The sequence below is a fragment of the Perognathus longimembris genome, chromosome 11 (genome assembly GCF_023159225.1).
Source record: "Perognathus longimembris pacificus isolate PPM17 chromosome 11, ASM2315922v1, whole genome shotgun sequence".
NCBI classification, from domain to species: Eukaryota; Metazoa; Chordata; class Mammalia; order Rodentia; family Heteromyidae; genus Perognathus; species Perognathus longimembris.
This window is the reverse complement of record NC_063171.1, coordinates 46341067-46357427: the sequence shown is the minus strand read 5'-3', so window position 1 is coordinate 46357427 and position 16361 is coordinate 46341067. Positions and strand designations below refer to the sequence as shown.

At 41.1% G+C, this 16361-nt stretch overlaps 1 protein-coding gene across 2 annotated transcripts in view; it reads right to left on the bottom strand.

Moving 5' to 3' along the window:
- Nucleotides 1-835: 835 nt before the first annotated feature.
- Nucleotides 836-16361, bottom strand: part of Dusp10 (dual specificity phosphatase 10) — a 39725-nt gene continuing 24199 nt past the window's right edge. Inside the window, exons 3-5 of one of the 2 annotated variants that reach the window (XR_007212508.1) lie at nucleotides 6333-6704; nucleotides 1743-2094; nucleotides 836-1712 (exon numbers count right to left, since the gene is read on the bottom strand). Coding sequence is in view for 1 of the 2 variants with exons in the window: in XM_048356761.1 (XP_048212718.1) it covers nucleotides 1829-2094; nucleotides 6333-6704 (638 nt within the window). In the remaining variant the exon portion in view is untranslated. The other variant, XM_048356761.1, reaches the window with a different exon arrangement.

The following is a 16361-nucleotide window of genomic DNA, read 5'->3' as shown; positions in this document are numbered from 1 at the left end:
CACTGTGCTACAAAATTTCCTGGTGGCCAGTTCCCTGTAGGCAGGTATTTTAAGGAAACATAGAAAACTATTGGACTGTATTCTTTCTCCACCCCCAAATGTGTTGTCATAGGCAGGATGTATGACAAAGCTGAGTTTACCTTGCTGAGGCAAAAAAAAGTAAACTTGCTGTAATGTACTGTAATGCTGAGTCACCAAGGATGTGCCAGGCGCCAGTAACTCACACCTGTAATCCTAACTCCTCAGGAGGCTGAGATCTGAGAATCAAGGTTCAAAGCCAGTCTGAGCAGGAAAGTCCAGGAAAGTCCGTGAGACTTATCTACAATTAACCACCACAAAACCGGAAATGGTGCTATGGCTCAAGTGGTAGAGCTCTAGCCTTGAGCTGAAGAGCTCAGGGACAGCACACAGACCCAGAGTTCAACCAATGAGAGAGAAGAAAAGAGAAGGGGAAGGGAGAGAGAGAGAGAGAGAGAGAGAGAAACAGGTGATGATGGAGGTGAATGGAGACTATGAAGACCCAGCCACGGGGGAGCCTACCAAATTCTAATGGATCAATTTGACAGTGATTTGATTGGGAAAGCCCAAAAGCCAACATGAACCCCTCCTATCTGTGAGGTCACTTTTCCTGCATAACAGCAAATAGAGAAAAACACAAATGGACAGATGAATCCTGGAGCTTGCATTCTGCTTTCCAATTTAATCTCCATTTCCTTCCATAAAAACATGTTTTCTTCCTAAGTATGTGATGCATAAATACTGAGTTAAGAAAAGCTTGATCCTGAGAGTTGAGGTGAAAGAGGGAGCAAAAAAGACACATCCCAAAATGATTTTTGTTTATATAATGAAAATAAATTTTTACACAATCAACAGAAACACATCAAGGTTTGTTTTTTTTTCTTTGCGAAAAATATTTTTAAATAAATTTTTGTCTTTTTTTTTACATTCTGATATACATATGTAACAAGGTTTATGGCACTGTAACTAGAATCAAATCAAAAAAGGAAAAAGGTGGGAAGGAAAGTAATTGATATTATTGAATTCCTCTCTCTCTCCAAGCTGGCAAACTTGAACTCTTTTTCTATCACTGAGTTGCCAGCTCTAACTTATCTGCACACTCCAAACACCATATTATTGCACAAAGAGCCAATGAAGGCATATGATATATAATGGTCAATTCCTTGCTATTACCAAAAAACAAAAACAAAAACCAACACCTCTTAAACATAGAGGGAAAAGAAAATCCAGAAAACACATCAAATCAAGAGTAGCCTCTGTCTTCTGAGAAATGTATACTTAGACCACTTACACCGCCCTGATCTTCTGCTTGCATCCATGAGCACAACAGGGCTTGGTCTAGGAGATTTTGTTCTCTGTATGGATGGTCCAGGCATGTCCCAGGCCTTCTATTACTTTTGGTTCTTTCTACTTGTTTAAAGGATGATATCGTCCGTCTATGAACCTGCACAGACTATATAGTCATAAACTCTACAAATAGCTTAGAAGGAAAATGGGGAGAAACAAGTTTGATTACATTTTTATTGTTGGCTTAGAAAAGTGAGCTCTTCAGTCTCCCTGCTTTTTATCAGTTTACAGGGAGTGAATCTCAATGGCATCAAAAGGTATATAGTCTTCTCACACTTGTTAAAAATAAAAAGCCTTTAAACAAGTTTGTTACTATTCACAAACTTTATCCCCCAACTAAAAAAAAAAAAAAACAGCAACAACAAAAAAATCAAAAAGGAAAATAGAACAAGAAAAAAAAAAGCAGACTCAATCTTCCCTTCAGTTCGTCTCCTAGAAGCAATCCTTTCCACACGAATCATGGTCACACGACAGTCTCCATCCCCATCAGCTTTGGTGTAAGGATCCTCGGTGTTACACCATTGTTTAGGTCCTCCTCGAACTCCAGCAACTGCCCCATAAAGTTAAGATTGGGGGAAATAATTGGTCGTTTGCCCTTGACAAATTTGTAAGCATCAGTCATGGTCATTCGAGTGTGTTTCATCAAATAGGCGATGACAATGGTGGCAGAGCGAGACACGCCAGCCTGGCAGTGGATGAGAAGTCCCTTCCCACACTGGTGAGCCTCCTCTGGAAAGAGAAAGAGAGAGACGGAGGTGAAAAGAAGGAGAAAGATATGGATGGAATTAACTTGTAGCTGAGGTTGACAATGTCTCGTATTCAGTATTACCATAAGCAAGAAGCTATACATCTACATTTAAAGACAGAGTAAAGGAATCAGGCACATGAGCAGTGGACTCCACTCATGCTAGCAGCAGACATGCAGCATGAAGAACTTGTGTGCTGGAGCTCACTCAAAAATATCTGGTTCCTATTCTGTTTTTCTAACACCATACTTCTACAAAAGAAGAGAGAGAGAGAGAGAGAGAGAGAGAGAGAGAGAAATTAATAAAGGAAGTTTTAAAAGGAGGGAATGAGGAAATAAGAAAAAATATACACCATAAAGATGTTAAGTATGTATGTGTGTCAGTATAATTTTTCTTCTAATTAGAGATGTTAATATCACTTTCTGGGTCATGTAACCTATCACAATTCTATGTCACTAACAATGCCTATCTTACTTGTGATACAGGAAAAGAAAAAAACAACAACAATATTTCTTTATTTTACAGAATAGCTCTGTATAGGACATGACACTCCACAGGGTTTACTAAACCCTGAACAGAATTAAGGAATAAACCTCAACTACAGAGCTATGATGTCCAGCTTCCTACCAGAAAAGCCAAATGTTGCAAAGATAAATAAAGACATGTAGTGTTCGGAGCCAGGTATCACGCCTCTCCTATGTGTTCAGCCTCTTCTGAGTCCACAAAGCAGTTTCCACAGGGCAATGACTGGCAGACAAGGGAATGCCTACAATGGCCCAGTCCAGGGTAATGGACAGAATCAACACTCCCCAAATTCTCAATTTTCAATACTGAAAAGCTCAGGAGACTAGCTTGTGAGCATTGAACAAAACATTAATAACATTTTGAGACTAGAAGGCATCCCTGAGAAAGTTTCCCTGAAGGAATACCAATCAGATGAAAAGGTCAGGAAGGGAGGTGGTAGTGAATGAAAATAGCAGTGATTTAGTTCAACTGCTTCTACTGGTGACTAACCAGTGAACCAAGAAGTTGGATATAAATTTTTATCTTAAGCATCTATAGATGAGACTTACTTATGAGAAATCACAGTATTTTAAGGTTATAGGACGGGCTGGGGATATGGCCTAGTGGCAAGAGAGCTTGCCTCGTATACATGAGGCCCTGGGTTCAATTTCCCAGCACCACATATACAGAAAATGGCCAGAAGTGGCGCTGTGGCTCAAGTGGCAGAGTGCTAGCCTTGAGCAAAAAGAAGCCAGGGACAGTGCTCAGGCCCTGAGTCCAAGGCCCAGGACTGGCCAAAAAAAAAAAAAGGTTATAGGACATTTACAATTTATTCTCTTTAGCACACCCTATAAATGGATCAGAAAGCTTGATATTGGGAATTAGATTCTAAATGCCAAGTTTGACTCTACCATGAGTGACTGAGTTGTATGTATAACTTCTTAGAGCCTTAATCCTTCTGTCTGAAAAATGGTAATGATAGTAGCTAACCAGTCTCAGGAAATGTGAGAATACTATCACTTGATTCAGGTTTAAATACCATATTTAAACCCTAAACTTGGACTTAGCTGAGTTTATATTGAATGCTAAGTGGATGTCATTATGTTTATAAATTCGGCTGCGTTTCCCCTCAAACAATACTATAAAATTTCAGTTTATTCAATAAGATAACAAGGAAAACAAAATTGTGCCTAGGCTTGGTGGTGAGATTCCGAATTGTCCTCCAGGCCAAATGCTATTTGGTATTGGTTTTGTTTTCCCTGTAGAAAATCAAAGAAGCCTGAATAATCTACAAGGAATGTGAGTACTTTAGCTGAAATCCTCTTAGAACCAACATATCTAATGCCATTCATTAAGTGGAAAATGATTTCTCAACTTCCTCCACCTGGAATCACCGTTCTAACAGCACATACAAACCAGGAAGTTTCTCATCTATTTACTGATGATTTCTTCCTCAGGGCTCAAGTCATGGCTCAGATTTTATTAACAAAGAACCTCAGGCATCTTTATACCCAGGACTGCCAGTTTGGACTAATTAATAGGGCACTGTAAACATATTCCCAGTATCCTGCTTTAAAAAAAAAAAATCTAAAGTGGGGGGGGGAACAACCCTCACCTGGGACACAGGAACCTTTCTCGGATATTAGCTTTCCCATGACCTTGGAAAAGTCAGTTTACTTGAGTCCAGTGCCCACTCAGAACTTCCTTCCACATTGAATCCTCCATGGTTCTAGGATGAAGGTACAATTGGCAAGGAAAATAGCTGGGCAAGGTAATCACAGCTGCCAGCTTGCCAGCAAATCCACCAGACCAGATGGCAATCAAACCTGAGGCATTTTTCTGACAAAGGAGCATCAAAAAAAAAAAAAAAAAAAAGAGTATATTCTTCCTGAGGCAGTAGCCATTAATGAGGAAAAGTACTGGGTCATCTCTTTATGATTAGAATCACTTGAAAAAAATGTTGAATATCTGTGATATGCGAGTGTTCTCCAAATGATCATTTGGGCCTTATAGCAATTGAAAGCTACAGGAAAGGCAAAGGAAATATATATACTATTAGGATGCTGCTCCATTCTTGAGGTGAGAGCTTGCTACTGTGAGATTCTCCTCCACCGGAATGACAAGGGCTCTACGACGGTGACCTTTCCTACTTTGGTAAGTTTGAAGCAGTCTGTTGAAGGGCTCCATCTTACCAGCAGTAACGCTCACTCCTGTTGTTACCTACTGTTTAGCCACTGAGATAAAGGAAACAGATGTGGAAAACAACTTTCTGCACCTGTCTTCTCGTCCATAATGATGCAATACAGAAAGAAGCTCACGGCAGCCGTGGCCTGATTGTTAAGGGTTTTGTCAGAACCAACCCTATATCCTATGCTACCATGAACCTTAGGTGTGGACATCATTCCAATTACAAATCAGTATCTGAAGGTAGGAAAATGGAATCCCTTCATAGGCTAGATGACGGTTAAGCACTATGACAGCAATTCTAAGTAGAAATTTCTTTTCTTTCTCCCCCCTTTTTTGTTCTTTTCTTGTGTTGATACTGGGGCTTGAACTCAGAGCCTCACACTCTTGCTTGGCATTTTCACTCAAGGTTGGCACTCTACCACTGAAGCCAAACCTCTACTTCTACTTTTTGCTGCTGAACTAGTTTCACAGACTTTGTTGCCTGGGCTGGCTTTGAACCATAATCCTTCAGATCACAGTGTCGGCTGCAGGTGGAATTTTCACATTGACTCCATTTTCTTTCTTGCTAGTAGATTATGTAGCAGCAGTAGCAGCTCTACCCTCTACTTCCTAATGTCCCCTTGATTCTTCTGGTCACAGAGCATATAAGTGTTCTCTGTGCATATAAATACCTAGCATTCTTTTATTGAGAACTTGAAGGGTAACAACTGTCTAGTTGAACAGGCCAACCAAACTCAACGACTATTGTTCTGGTTTGAATATGAAATGCCCTACACAGGTTCATATGTGGAACACATGGTGCTGCTCTTTTGGAAGGTTCTGGATACTTTAGGAGGTGATGTCTATAGCTGAAGTAGATTACCAGGAGTGAGCCCTTGATGTTGGATCCCCTGCCTCTGCTTTCTGTCCACCATGAGATGAGTAGCCTCTGCCACATAATCCCACCATCATGGTGCTCTGTTTCACCATGGCCCAGAATCAAGAGCTAAAGACAGCTCTGAAACCACTAAAACCATGAGTGAAAATAAATCATACTTTCCTTCAGTTGTTCTCACAGACTGAAAAAGCTAACACAACTGGATTTTTTATGTTTATCCAATATGTTGTGTCTCCATGGGCTATAAATTATGAGAACATTTAGGCTACATGAGGTAGCAGAGCCCAGGATACCTCAGGAGCAGCCTTTGGGATATTTATTGTTATTGTTGACTTTGTTTTTATTGTTTAGTTTTAGTTTTTATTTTTGGACCTTCCTGGGGCTTGAACACATGGCCTGGATACTGTCCCTTTGCTCTGTGCTGAAGGCTGGTGCTCTACTGCCTGAAGCACACCTCTACTTCCAGCTTTGCTGGTTAATGAGATCAGAGTCTCACAGACTTTCCTGGCCAGGCTGGCTTCAAACACGATTCTCAGATCTCAGCTGCCTCAGTAGCTACATTGTTGTTTGTTGCTTTTTTTTCAAACACAGGACTAAACTTGGAGTTGCTATCAAAGCACAAGCTAGAGGGAAAGGGAGACAGAGGTAGTTACCAATGAACTCAAAAGCCTCTTCGAAGTACTGCCGCAGGTTCTGCTTGTTGCTGTCTGTGGCCGGCAGCCTCTTGTAGTTGAACAGGCCTTTCTCATAGTGGTACAGGGGAAGGTGCGTGGTGACGTTGATGATGTAGCCAATGTTCAACCGTTGCATGGTGTCCAGGTCCTGAGCATCCTGCTCGTTGCCCAGGAACAGGAAGGGCAGGATGGGAGTCAGCTCCGCATTCTCGATGTCAGGGGTGGTGGGGACAGACTGAGGTAGCATGCTCGAGATGGCAGATGCTCCGCCTCCCACCTCGCGGCACTCTTGCAGCTGGAGGGAGTTGTCACAGAGGTTTTCATGGTTCTGCTTAAAACTACTGAGTCCACCTGGAAAACAAACACAGAAAGCCAGAGTTGATTAGCCCTAGTGCCAAAGGTTTCAGAGCCAGCACAAAAGGACAAGTTCCTAGTTGGAACGAATATGCATTGTTGCTGGTGGTAGTGGTATGTGTACATTTTTCCCCCCAAAATAAAAAGCAAAAGCCCAGGACCATCTTTACAAGGTACTGCATGGCACGCTTTGGAAATGAGCTTCTTAGACATTTTTGTGAGGAATAAGTACCATGCATCAGGCCATTTCATTAGCTGCCATGTTAGTGTTGTTACTGTTACTTCTGTGATTGCACAAACTTAAAATTAGCAAAGAAATACTTGAGAAAGACAAACTAGAGTTGGATGGACTAGGAAATTGTTAGGATCTCCATGATTCTGGCATGTAAAGCTTGAGCTTGACATCCAGTAGAATGAAATCTAAGGACAGCTCAATCCTTGGTACTTGGTATTTAGAAGAATGTGGACATGTTAACCCACTAAATCCTCTATTGGAACTCTGAATGTAACCCTGTAGTACCTCCCAAATACATGGGTGTAAAACATTAGAATGTGTGTTGTTGCCTGTTTCATTTTCAAAACCTAAGTATCCCCCCAGGTAAGGGCAGTCTCATTTATGAGAATGAATCTTAGAAAAATCATTTAACCAAAGACATTCAATTACATACATGAAGATATTCAACACAAGTTTATCTGACTGATAGAAAATGTCAAGTAAATAACAGAAATTTTTTAAAGGGAGACTTATTACTTTTATTCCATGGAGTACTACATGGACGTTAAAAGAATAGTTGAGGAGAATAGAATGAAAGCCAAGTATTTCCATTTAACATTCAATGAAAAAAATTTGTTTAATAAAGATTGAATGCTTAAGTTAGAAAATTTATAAATTTAGAAAATTTGTTTCCTTTTTTTCTTTAATATTTGTTACATCCATATGGATATACTGTACAGATTCTTTTGGGGTCAACTTATATAGGAAAGGGCTATGAACTCTGGGCTGATATTCTTGCCACCAAATGAACTCTACTGCTAATCAAACTGAACTATACACACTGAAGCCTTCTCTTTGTAAGGAGAGAGGCATTGCAACATGCCTATTCACTGAAAGTTACCACAACAGCTGCTCCTAGGTAGCAGCCTCACCTCTGTTGGAGAGCCCTAGAGATAAGGGAGGAAACAGAATGTGGGAACTGGACATGGCTCTACTGAAAGAAGAACAGGAAGTCAACCTGACCACTTACTTCTTATCCTAACATATGTTCTTCTCCATCTCAAGGCTCATCTTCAAGCAGCCACCACAGGAAGCCCCAGACTGGAACCCACATGCAGTCTCATGACTTTGTTCATATGCAACAGACATAGCACCAGTGGGACAGAGTGGGACAGAGGAGGTAAACCAACTTTTCATTGTAAGGAGCCACAGAGCATTCAAAAGATCAATACTATGATCATTTTTCTCATAAAAAATTAAGTAAATTCAAATCCTATAAACAAAAGGTAAAATATCACTTTAACTGTTCTACAGTGGAGCTGTCCTTACATATTGCTATTTTATTATGTCATAGAATCATGATCATAAGGTATGGAACCTGAGATAATTCATAAAGAAAAGAGAAAGGAGAAAAATGGAAGAGGCGAAAACGGGAAGAGGAGAGCAGAAGAGGAAGAGGAGGAGGAGAAAAAGAAACACCAGAAAAACTTCACCAGTGAATAGTTTGAAGACATTAAAATAAAAACTATCCATTGCCACGAATTTACCTCTACAAAGGGACTCAAAGGAATTATTTTAAAATATGCTCAGCTTTCCTTCCACAAAAGCCCTAGTAAACAGTTGCACACTGATCCAGTGATAGGAGCCTAATGCATTCTTTTCTTAAGAAAATCCACTGTGACTTTTTTTTCTCTATAAGTTGAGAGGAGAAAATGACAATCTCAAAATGAGGGTCTAAAAGGAGGGCGAGAGACAGTTTTCTTTCTGTTCTTACTTAGGGTATGCAAGCTGCAATTCATCTTAAAAGCCTAGGGGTTGTTTTTTCTTTAATTTTTATTTTTAAGAAAAGCAAGAAGTATGTCAGGAAAAACCACACACACACACACACACACACACACACACACACACACACACACACCCATCACAGAGCTTTTTAAAATTCTGTCTCCACACCTCCTTTCCCAATGACGTCAGCTGGAGGCTCCCCACCTGCCCAGTTGCCATAGCAGTTACACAAAGACACACAATGACATCAGTTGGCATGCTATCAGCTCTTTGAGTGCAAACAATACAAGAAGAACTACTTTGTTTAAGGCCTTTGGTGCAACTGTGTTCTGGGGAGTCAATGACGTAATGCTAACAGGTGGCATGGGCCTTCCATTTGCCTAATGGGGGGAAAAATCCCATGGGGGCTGTGAGGGAGGGGGGAAGTGGAGGGAATCTGAGACAGACACAGAATGCTTCAAAGGCTGTGTGCTCATGTGCCGAATTATGTGTATACGATGTCTGAGCTATGTGGGAAGCCCTGCTTATACAATACTTAGGGGAGGGCAGATAGAAAAGGCAATGCTATCATTCAAACATATTAGCTCAATGAGGAAATTCTCATGGAGGGCAGGAAGAAACAATGGCTTGTTCCATTGCCAGTTTCTCATCAATGTGGATGTCATTTAAGGGCAATGTGCCTCTATATGTGGCAATGACCAGGGTTTAGCGCAACATGCAGCAGTGGTAGCTCACAGTTGTGAGATTTTCTGTTTGTTGTTTGTTTTTGTATCTTTTTCTTTTTCTTTTTTTTTTTTTTCTTTTTTTTGCCAGTCCTGGGGCTTGGACTCTCAGGGCCTGAGCACTGTCCCTGGCTTCTTTTTGCTCAAGGCTAGCACTCGGCCACTTGAGCCTCAGCACCACTTCCGGCTTTTTCTGTTTATGAACCCAGGGCTTGGTGCATGCAAGGCAAAGCACTCTACCACTAAGCCATATTCCCAGCCCATGTTGTTTGTTTTTAAGAAAACTCTTCAGGAAGAATGTTTTCTCTTTCCTGGTTGGTAGAGGAGGGGCTGGAATTGGCAGCAAGAGGGAGCTAATATGATTGCTTCTTACAACTACTTTTGCCCACCCTTCTTCATCAAATACCACCATACTCCACACTGATGGCTTAATGAAAAGCTTTGGTTATGCTTGTTATTAACTATTATAAGAACATGGCACAGAGTGTGGTTAAATGTGGTCTAATGATGTGGTTAATGTGATTTAACAATGGTTAAAAAAAAGCAGAGGCAGAGGGACTTTTTGCTTTGTAGGATGTGACATTTGGTACAAACTACTTTTCCTGATGAAGCCTCAGTTTACCCACCTACAAAGTGGACATGGGATCAACAACCCGTAAGGTTCTGGAAGAGGATTCCCTTATAAAGGGCTTGATATAGAATAATACTCCACTATCACCACCATTATCTTCACCTCCAATTAACTTATGCATTCACACATGCCCTGTGGGCAGGGTAGGGCAAGGCAGGGCAGTGTCCCCTCCCCTGCCATATACTAGCTGTGCGATCCTGGGCAGCATTCCCACTTCTTCCTCCCTTCATTTCCCCAGGCGGAAAGCAAGGACAATAGCAGGACCTACCTCAAAGTACTGTAAAGAATAAGCTGATTAGTAATATAAAGTATGCTGAAATAATACTTAGCACACAGAAAGCACTTTTTTTTCATTACTTTGGAAAATTATTTAAGATAAAATTTTACTCAATAATTAAAATGCTAGATGATAATTCATGTTTCAGCACTTGTACCTTAAAATTTTTATTTAAAAAAGTAAAACTAGGGATCCACTTAGTTGAACAGTTTTAAAGTTTGAGTATTGCAATTTTGTCACAAAGGAAACAACAGTCCCCTATCCTTCCTGTACAAATACATCTGATCTCATTTGATTAGGCTTAGCTTTCCCAACAAAGACCTGGGATGCTTGGGTTTGCTAGTGGGGGAGGACTGAAATTTTAAAACAGAACTGTTCTTTCTCCTTCTCTCTTTCCTCTCCTTAATCCCGACCAAGCTGGCCCAGTTTTTCTCAGCACACCAAGAGCTTACAGTTCGTCAAAGCAAATATTTTTAATAATGCAAATATTTTTGAGCAACAGGCTGGGGTTGGGGGCCGTTTTCAAACTTTATTTCAAAACTAATGAGTGTGCTCAGCACAATGATTCTGAATGGCCACAAGGAAGAATACCCAGCCCCCACTAGAAAGGAGGAAGTAGGAACACAACTTAGCTGACTAGTTCTAACAGGTCAGTTCAGCCACAGTAAAGGGAAGCAATGGGGTTTGGCTTTGGTAGAGACGCTCTGAAGATGTGTTCCAGCTCCCTTTGCTTTTCAGGCCTACTGTCCTCTCGAACACAGAATCTATGAGGTGACCCAGATGGGTTTTGGATGGGAAGGAAGCTAAAGAATCCACATTTACATGCAGAATGTATATAAGCAGGAGATTTCCATATTCTAAAGATGGACCACAGTTCCACATAGGAGTTTGTGGTTTTATAATATGCTGGGAAATGAGCACTTCCCAGACAATTAAAGGGGGGAAATGTTAACTGAAAGTCTGCAAACAGAATTAATGTTCAAGGAAGTGACAGGTATTCTGAACTGGCAAGCAAGCATATTGATCACCCATTCATTGATTTGATTTTCCTAATGGGTTATCCACCTTTTAAAGTAAAAAAAAAGTAATTTCAAGATAATGGTAAAGGGCACAGACTGGAGTCAGACTGAATTAAAATCCTGATTGCTGTCAGTTACCAGCTATCTTACCTCTGATTAGCTATTTAACATCTCTGTACCTCAGCTTTTACATCTGTAGTTTGGGTATAATACTATCTGTTTCATAATGGTGTACCACATACCAGATATTATAAATGGGAGAAATATTGGTATGAAATGGATATCATTTGTGGATCTCAAAGTCCTACATTCACAAGGATCTGATATGAGACCAAAAAATGGTAGCTGTTGTCAGGTCTCTAAGGCTAAAACCATCAGAGAAGATTAGAGTAACTCCTCAATTCACAAGGCAGAATATTGCCCACCTTTACAGAAGCAGTATTTGGAGTCCCAACTAGATCAATAAAAATTATTTCTATTTTTCTTGTTTTGTGGATGTCATTGAGTGTTTTATAGTACCAATAATTTCAAGTCCAGTACTAGGAAGTGTCAATTAAATTGTCTATGTTGCTCTTCCCAGGGACATTGTTTTTGTTTTACAAGGAGATAGGGAGGATTTGTGACAGAGTGTGAGATTCCTGCCCCACACGTGTAAGGGATAAAAGAAAGGGATCAAGAAACATTTCTATTAGCAGGATAAGAGAAGAATTTAGGGAGGCAAGTTGGCAATGTTGTTGGTTGGATCTGTGAGTCAGAGTAGAATATTATTATACATGGGCCCTCAGATTGTCAACCTCAACCAGTGTGGCCTGGCTCATCTCTGAAATGTCCAATGTGTGAAAAGAGAGAAGTGAGAAAGTGCCATACACTTAAAATCTGTTTAAAAACAATCTCAGAATCTCAACTCCAACAGAGCTTATGTTGATTATTTGGCAGGGTATATTATTATAGCTTTTGGGAAGACAGTCCTAGAGATAGGTCAGTCTTTCACCCTATGAGGTGTTTTAGTTCCTGTCTAGCCTCTCTAGTAGACGAAACAAGTTATTTACCAAGTATTTAAAAAGCTAACCCTAGAAGGCAACCTATGATATGCAAGGGATAGAAGAGATAGCTTTGCCTTGGGCTATAGTTGCAGGTCTGCCACACACGCTCCTGCCTTTCTGAAAGTGAATCCTCTGGGCTAGCTTTAACTTCTTTTAACTATAGAATAGGCATAGTACTCCTTGGGTCTATTGCAAGATTTAATGAGATGGTGGGCAAACCACCTGTCCTGGTGTCTTTGGGAAAGCATTCAGACTCTGGAGCTATCCAGTGGCATAGCTGACAAGTGCTGAGGCTGGTCAGCCCAGGAGGCACAATCACAGACTGGAACCATCAAAGCAAAGTGGGCTTTGCTATGGGGAGACCTGGAAGGATGGTGCATATGGGTCAGAGAAGTGGACAACAGGAAGCCTTCTGCCAGATCTAGTGCCCAGCAATAGCACACCAGGGGAGGGATAACCCGGCAGGCACCAGGAACCAACATTCTTTAGTCCTGCTCCTGGAAAGGCTGTGGACTCCACAAATGCAGGAAGAAATAGGAGCTGGGCCACGTGGCTGGTGGTAGGTGTGTTTCAATATTTTAGCAGAACTTGGATTATGAAAAGAAAAAAAACAGAGAGCAAAGAGCAAAAAAATGCATTCCTGGTATATTTTCTTGGAGAGTATGTATGTGTACGTATGTACATGTGTCTATACATATACATATGTGTATACATGAATAGATGTGATATATACACATATGCAAGCATGTATGTATGTATGTGTGCATACACATATATACACAAAAATTTTTAGAAGTAATTTTAGAAATTCAAGTATGAAATATCATTTACATGAAACAGTATAGAAAAGGTATATATAATCCTATATTCCGGTAGAACAGGACTCATTTATTCAAGTCCCTTTGTACACAGACTCTCACTATCTGTCCCAGGAAGACCAGTGACTTGCTGAGATGGTAAATGTTATGCCAAGTCTGGCTCTTCAGTAAATACCAACACAAGCTCTAGAAAAAGGTATTGAGCTAACCCGAGCAACCACAGTATGGAAATAATTTACAAAAACTACAGGAAGCTGTCTCTGGCATCTACTTTAGGAAAAGATTATGGTTTAGAAATACCCCTCACAAAATGTTCTTCTTTTATTAGACTAAAGATCACCATTCTTCAGTGGCTGGGGATATGGCCTAGTGGCAAGAGTGCTTGCCTCGTATGAAGCCCTGGGGCCAATTCCCCAGCACCACATAAACAGAAAAAGCCAGAAGTGGCCCTGTGGCTCAAGTGGCAGAGTGCTAGCCTTGAGCAAAAAGAAGCCAGGGTCAGTATTCAGGCCCTGAGTACAAACCCCAGGGCTGGCAAACAAAAATCACTCTTCATACTTAATATTGGTTCCTGAGTTGTATTTCAAATTGTTGGAAGTATAAAAAGAAATATTCTGCAAAATGTATTGCTTGTAGTTTAAACCCTTGAAATTCTTCTGTAGGGTTAAGCTGATATAGGAAAGAGATGTTGCTTGTATAATCCCGCCTGTTAGTGCATATTTTTGCATATTTTGTATTTATTATTTATTTTCCTCAGACTATAGGCCATCTCTGTCTCAAAATATTTGTTATAACATAAAATCTAACATTCTAGAAATATGCTAATACACTTAGTAAAAACTTTTACTCCCTCAACCTTCCTATAAGTAGCAGTGTGTTTCTTGTAAGTGTTTGGTTCTGTATGCTTCTCTATTTCTAATCCTTAGCTGGAAAATCTCTCATAATTTTTCCTATGCATTACTCCTCTTTTAATAGAATCATTGTAAAACCCTCAATACTGATCTTGCAATAGGGAAAGATCTATGTCAGAAAGATCCAGTGACTTGAGAATGATTTACAAAATTTGAAAATAAAGCTATAATTGAAAACCTTCCTAGAATCTTTTGTCAGAGCTTAAAAAATTCTGTCTGGGCCTACTACCCCCTTCCTAGCTCAGAAGTTGCCTGGGGCTTTTCTGATTCCTCAGAACTGGTGCCCAAGAAAATGGCTGGGGATTAAATCTCAGCCTGTTAAAGAGGCCCCAGCCTCACCAGAAAGACAGCTTCCAATCAAGACCCCCAGAAAAGAAGGTGCACTTCTAATGCCCCTTCCTATGGGGACTGCTGGAAGGCTTTATGGGGTAACCAGTTTGGGAGACCACACATTTAATGTATGAGTATTTGAATAACCCAGGCAGATAGCTGGAGAGGTCTCTTCACTAGTAGGCAAATACAGACTGCGCCTTTAAATCGGTTACCTCACTTATTTACATTAGAACAGAAAGCACTGCCAGCAGCAACAGCTGAAGATAGTCAAGTCATCTTCCACAAAGACAACAATTAAACAGCTTTGTGCCACTTTAATGAGCAGATGACTTTTATGTGAGCTGGATTCAAACAGTTAAGATCTAGGAGTTTCCAGAAGTCAGTGTGACTCTTAAGCAGGGACAGCTCAGGCTCCTTCCCATGGGTGCTGGGGTGTGGTCTTCCCACCTTCTCTCCGGTTCTCTCACTCAACTCTGCCTCATTTTCCCCTTCCCTTTGCTCTCCTCTTCTCTCCATCCACCTCCTCGCCCTAGATGCCCATTGGGAGAAGACAGGAAGAAAATAAGAAAGGGACATATGCTAGCTAGAAATATATGTATATATTTTGTATTTTCTATTAGTCCACAGAATATTTGCTTGTTAAGAGCTATTTTTGTAAAGCAGAGGGCTACTGGGGTGGGAAGAATCTTGAAAACACATACACACTTTGAAGGTCCACTTTGTGGTGTTGGTTCTCTCTACATCCACCCTTCCCAGATTTTAGGAAGAACCTGTGAAGAAGGTAGGTATGCCCTTGCCAGAGGGGCTGGGAAGTGGTGTGCTGCTCTCCCTTGGTCTTCTCGGGAGAAGAGAAGAAAGAGGGGGTCAGAGAAGGGGGCCCTGGTAGGTCCACCCGTCCCTTTTGTCCTTTACCCCAGTTCCCAGAACCTGGAGCCTGTGGAGCCTCATTCTAACCATTCTAACCAAGAGTTCACCCACCTCTGGACTGAGCGCTGTGCCCACTATAACAAAACAACACTGAGTCAAAGTATTCATTTTTGCCTTTTGGAAAGTGCTTTTGAGATTCAACAAGGAAGCAGCTGCCTACTACGCGTGCCTTTGTGAAGAGTGAGGGTTTAGGGTCTAACACAAGAACTGCCAACTCTTCTGTGTCCCCACTTTACCTAATTTCATCTGCCCAGACATTGTTTCTGGAGAAAAAGACCCGCCAAAGACATCAGACCCTCAGGTGACATCACAGTCTGCTCTAGTTTGGCTATGGTTTGAGTGTGGCACCAATGTTTCCTTACACTAGAAGCTTGGTCCTCAGTCTGGTCACATGGAGAGTTAGAAGACCCTTAAAGAGATGGGACTCAATCAGATTCTTCAGGGGCACTGCCTTCAGAAGGGATGAATCTAGTTCTCCAGAGATTCCAATTAGTACCCACAAACATAGGCTCTGAATTTCTGAGTTCCTATCTTGCCATGTGATCTCCTTTGTACCAACTCCCACCAATGTGATGTCATCCATCCACCATGAATGAGACCTTCTCTAGCGACCCAATGGATAGAGCCATCTAATCTTGGGCTTGGGATTCCAAAACCATGAGATAAATAAACCCCTTTTCTTTGGCAAAGGATCCAGCCTCAGACATTTTGTTTTAGCAACGGAAACAGACAAATGTATATAGTGTTAGCCCAATAGCCTCCTCTCTCATAGCTTAGCGTGCTCATTTCCTAGGCAACACTAAGCCCATTTAGTGAGGGCAGTAAACAATTAGCCCCCACCCCCTTTACCTTGAGATGATGCTGCTTTGGGGCAATTATAACCATATAAGGCAACAAGATGCCCTTAGAGTGACCTTCCGGCCTGGGCAGCTGCAGGACCCCTTATCTACTATTTGGACAGCAGCCATAAATCC